The 4,976-nt window shown below is 62.5% G+C and overlaps 1 protein-coding gene across 1 annotated transcript; it reads left to right on the top strand.

The window, feature by feature from the left end:
• The first annotated feature begins 3,582 nt into the window (after positions 1 to 3,582).
• Positions 3,583 to 4,220, top strand: LOC136470440 (uncharacterized). The gene is made up of 2 exons (XM_066468289.1): positions 3,583 to 3,668; positions 3,752 to 4,220. Exons 1-2 carry the CDS (start codon positions 3,583 to 3,585, stop codon positions 4,218 to 4,220), a joined length of 555 nt encoding a protein of 184 aa, XP_066324386.1.
• Positions 4,221 to 4,976: the final 756 nt, after the last annotated feature.

Here is a 4,976-nt window from a genome sequence, read left to right on the forward strand (position 1 = left end):
TAGTTCTTATTGCATTTTGCCGAGCCCCTAAGCGTAAGTTCGGGTTGCGGGGGTCCCGGCGAGGCTACAGGAAAAAAACCCTCTAGCCTCCGCATGGAGCGAGAGGTTCGTCAGGGGCCCCCCTGACTTTGGGTATGACCCTCACGCTTCCTTTCGCTCGGAAGGAGGGGTGGAATGTGCCAGGCTACCCTCGATGGGCACGAGCGTGGACACTTCCAGTGAGCTGTTATCGGGTAGTCCGAGTGGAGGCCCGAGCCCCGTTCGCTAGGGGACGGCTAGCGGTCCAGAGACACACTCCAAGAGAACCAGAGGGTTTCTCTAGTGGGTGCCGAGGCCGTTCGCTGGGCCTCGGTGGCTCGGTGCCTCCCTACGGTGGGATCCCATTCGGATACTTCCCTGCTGGTCTTGGACACGACTTAGGCCACCCCGAGTGACTGTTCGCTCGGGCTTGGGCCATTCATAGGCTCGCCCCGAAGTCGTCCATAACTCTGTTGCCTTGGGGCGGCTGTCGAAACCTCTTGGAGGCCCAGCCTTCGAACCCCTAGACCGTAACGGACTCGGTGCCCTTTATCGTGTTTTGTAATTAAACCTCTAGCGTGGGCTGGGACCGTTTGTCTTGGTCTTGGGTGCAAGAAGAGCCCCTGAGCCTCCGCCTGGAGCAAGAGGGCGGTCGGGGGTCCCCTAACTTTTTCATCCGACCCTCACATATCCTTTTCGTTCGGACGGAGGGTTTGTTTGCCGAGCCCATTCTGGTCTCGGCAAGGTTACAGGAAGAGCCCCTAGCCCCTACGCGGAGCGAGAGGGCCGTCGGGAGTTCCCCTGACTTTTTATACGCCCCTCGCGCATGAGGGTTTGTTTGCCGAGGCCCCTTTTGGGCGCAAGCCCAAGTTGTGGGGTCTTGACGTATTTGCAGGAAGAGCCCCCTAGCCTCTGCATAGGGTGAGAGGGCCGTCAGGAGCTCCCCTGTCTTTTTGTATGACCCTCACGCTTCCTTTTCGCTCAGAAGGAGGGTTTGTTTTGCCGAGCCCCTTTGAGTGCGAGCTGGGGTCGCTGGGTCTCGGCAAGGTTGCAGGAAGAGCCCCCTAGCCTCTGCATAGAACAAGAAGGCCGTCGGGGGTTCCCCTGACTTTTTGTGTGACCCTCACGCTTTCTTTTCGCTCGGAAGGAGGGGTGGAATGTGCCTCGCTACCCTCGGTGGGCACGAGCGGTGGCACTTCCGGTGAGCTGTTATCGGGTAGTCCGAGTGGAGGCCCGAACCCCATTCGCTAGGGGACGGCTAGCGGTCCAGAGACACTCTAAGAGTACCAGAGGATGTCTCTAGTGGGTGCTGAGGCCGTTCGCTGGGCCTCGGTGGCTCGGTGCCTCCCTACGGTGGGATCCCATTCGGAGACTTTCCTCCGGTCTCGGACACGACTTTGGGCGTCCCAAGCGTTTCGCTTGCTTGGGCCTCAGCCCCGTATGGGCTCACCCGCGGTCATCCCTGACTCTGTTATCCTGGGGCGGCTATCGAAACCCTTTGGGGCCCAGCCTTCGAACCCCTGGATCGTAATAGGTTCAGAGCCCGGTTCCTTCATACGAAAGGAATAGGCCGCAGGGAATATCTTCCTTATTGGCTCGGCACGGGTGGCGCGCCTTTTGAGGCAGTTTCATGGGGAGTCGAAACGACGCCTGCTGCCATAGTGGCCGAGCGTGACGTGGTGGATGGGACGTAACTGTCCTCGTATTTAATGCGGGAGACGTGGGTGCGTGGGCCGGCGAAATCGGCTCGTGGTTAACCGCGCCGGATCGGGGGGGGAAAACCTCCCCGATTTTGTCGCCCGTTTGTTTCGCCTCCTCCCTGCATAAATACCCAAGGAGTCTCACCTCTCCTCGTCTTACCTTGCCTACATTAGCACCGCCTCTGTCGAGCCGTCGCTGGAGCAGCGGGTGCCGGGAAGAAGAGGAGAGAAGAGCGAGCCTAGGGAGAAAGCGAGAAAAAAGCGAGAGCATGGGAGAGAGAGAAAAAACTCACCGCCGCACCCGATTCCTCCATCGCACCCATGGCCGGTGACATCGTCGTTGTCGAGGTGGACCCCTGGGACCCGTCGAACATCACCGAGGAGATGCTTCAGTCGCTTGTCGATGGTGGACTCCTTCGCCTGGTGACGGACCCCAGCAGGACAGAGTGGATTGCTCCATATGGCGAGCCAAAGCCGAGGCCTCGCGACAGCTACGTCGTGAGCTTCATCTCCTTCCACGAGCGGGGCCTCGGCGTCCCGGTGGACCGGTTCATGCGGGCGCTCCCACACTACTATAGTGTGGAGCTCCACAACTTCAATCCCAACTCCATTGCTCAGGCGGCTATCTTTGTTGCCGTCTGCGAGGGGTATTTGGGGATTGCTCCCCATTGGGAGTTGTGGCTCCACCTGTTCCGGGTGAGGCACACTACCAAGACGACGGGTACGTCGGGTAAGAGGAAGGCAACGAGGGCCGGCAGCTGCACTCTCCAGGTGCGCCAGGACCGCCAGCACCTCTACATCCCGGCCCAGCTCGTGTCCTCCAACCGACGGTGGTACATGAGCTGGTTCTACCTTCGTAATGATGATAGAGGACTTCCCCCTTACACTAGGCGGATTGTGGGGAGCTGCCCGGAGAGATGGAAGTGGGGTGTCCTGAAGGACGACCAGCCCAAGCTAGAGCCGCTCTTGGAGGGGCTAGCGAGGCTGCGAGGCCATGGCCTCACCGTGGCTGTGGTCGTGGCCGCCTTCCACCGCCGGAGGGTGCTGCCGCTGATGGCTTGGCGGCGGCGGCTGCTTGAGATGAAGCCGGGTGAACCCATGGAGGGCATCCGGATGTCCTCCTCTGCCCTTTCCGACGAGGAAATCCTTCGTCGGGTGGGGGAGATGGTAGAGGCGAAGCTGAAGGGCGGCAACTTGACCCCCTTTGTGATGCGACCATCGCGGGGGTTCCTTTCGCTGGTAAGTCGTGTGCCGCTGTAGCCTCTGAACCTCCTCAGTCTCCCCTTAACCCTTGTTCCCTTATGCGCGTTTATCGTTCCTTCAGGGGATGAGGGACGTGCGCTCCTCTCCGCCGCCCGTTCCTGAGGACACGAGGCGGCGGGCGATCAACCGGGCACACGCCGACGCGTAGAAGACACGGAAGGATGCCAAGGCGGCGAAACGCACGAAGCAACTCCTCGCGCGCGAGGAGCTGGATAAGCGCCGCTGTCAACAAAGGAAGGAGGGTCTCCCGCTGGAGGAATCCCCGTCGACATCGCTGTCAACGGAGGCCTCGGACGGGGATGACAGGGGCGAGGCGGGGCGAGGTCCCCTGGACCACCTTCCTGACGTAGTGGAGGTGGTGCCCGGGGCGCTGGCCAGCAGCCCGGCACTCCCGGGAGGAGGAGGAGAAGCGGACCCGGGGCCGGTGGTTGCCCGCTCCGGGGCCGAGGCCAACACGCCCGAGGCCCGGGCGTTGGGCAAACGAGCCATCAGCCTGGTGGGCTCGACAGCCATGGTGGAGCGAGTGGCAGTGGAGACGACGCCACCGCCCCCATAGAGGACCGAAGGGGCGCCGGGGTCCATTGAGGACCGACCGGCGCTGATGGATACGGAGGCGACACCTCTGCCACCGCCTCCACCGTTACGGACGAGGTTCGCCGTGGCGAAACGGTTGCCGCCCCGTTCAAGGTTAGTGTATTTTTGGTGGGGTTATAGTGCATTCCGTTCGCCTTTTTGGTCTCACGCTGACCCCGTGGGTTATTTTTCCTTAGTCAGAAGCGGCCTGCGGATGAGCTCCCCTTGGCGCCCCTTAAGGCGCTAAAGGCGAGCCCCGGCTCCTCCGCCCACTGGGTGGCGGAGGCACAAGCCGCTATCCAACGCGGCGCAGCATCGGCGAGGGTTGACCCAAGGGGGCCAGCCACCCAAGGAGGGGTTGCTGAGGCAGCCCCTACACAGACGAGGGAGGGAGCGCTTTCGCCTCGTGGGGGCGAGGCTCATGAGTCGGACGGGGCCAGCGTGCCCTTGGTTGCCAAGGACGCCGGGGTCTCTGAGGCTGAGGCGATGGAGGCTATAGCGCCCACGACCGTCGAGACCGCAGTGGCCACGGTCGGTGTCTCTACGTCTGCTGAGGCCACGATGGCGAAGGCCAAAGCCCCCGAGACTGTCGAGGCCATAATTGCAGAGGCCGGAGCCCCCGAGATCACCAAGGCCATCGTGATGGCGGTGAGGCCGTCTGTCTAGGAGGCGTAGATGCAGGCGGCGGAGGCCTCGGTGGCGCCCTTGGTTCAGGGCCCGCCGTTGTTGCGGGAGAGCGCCCGGGAGGCGGAGGTCTATCCGATCTCCTCCGATGATACTTCCCGGGCATGGGAGGTGGTCGACGCCGAGGATGCCGGTGCCATGGAACAGCCGGCGCCGTTCTTGGACGGGGGAAGCTCGGCCCTCATGCGGGCGCGACCCGAGCCTCGTGGGTGGGATCACCCGCGAGTACTGTGGCAGAGCTAGGACGACCCTGAGGGGGAGCCTCTGTTCGCCCTCGAGGATGAAGCCAAAGGCGGGCGCTGGGGCACCTTCGAGCAATACCACCAGCTGGCGGAGCGGTCGCTTCGGACGGCCCTGTCCGTGGTGGCCGACGAACTGCCCGGAGTTGCCCAGGTTCGTGTTTTCCTTTCTCGCGTGACGTTGTCCTTTTCTGGTTTTGTTGCAACCAATGACCCTTGTTCCGCTTCCCTAGGAGCTCGAGACCCAATCGCTTGGGAAGTCGGTCTTTCTCTGGTGGGAGAGGGGCGTCTGGGACCAGCTTCAGCGGCAGAAGGACCTTCTTGCCAGCGCCAATGAGCTCCTGTCGGCGCGGAGCACAGAGGTAGAGGACCTCTGCCTTTGTTGTGCCGACACGAAGGTCGAGGCGGCCATGGCCCAGACGCAACTCGCTCCTCTGGCGGCATGGGTTAAGGAGTTGGAGGAGGAGCTCACCCGCACGGTTAGCGACCGGGATGCCTT

The sequence above is a fragment of the Miscanthus floridulus genome, chromosome 8 (genome assembly GCF_019320115.1).
Source record: "Miscanthus floridulus cultivar M001 chromosome 8, ASM1932011v1, whole genome shotgun sequence".
NCBI lineage: Eukaryota > Viridiplantae > Streptophyta > Magnoliopsida > Poales > Poaceae > Miscanthus > Miscanthus floridulus.

Excerpts from the sequence above, each read along its gene's own strand:
- LOC136470440 (XM_066468289.1), top strand. The coding sequence starts at position 3,583 with ATGGATACGGAGGCGACACCTCTGCCACCGCCTCCACCGTTACGGACG. Across the intron at positions 3,669-3,751 it reads CGGTTGCCGCCCCGTTCAAG|TCAGAAGCGGCCTGCGGATG; the intron begins GTTAGTGTATTT and ends ATTTTTCCTTAG.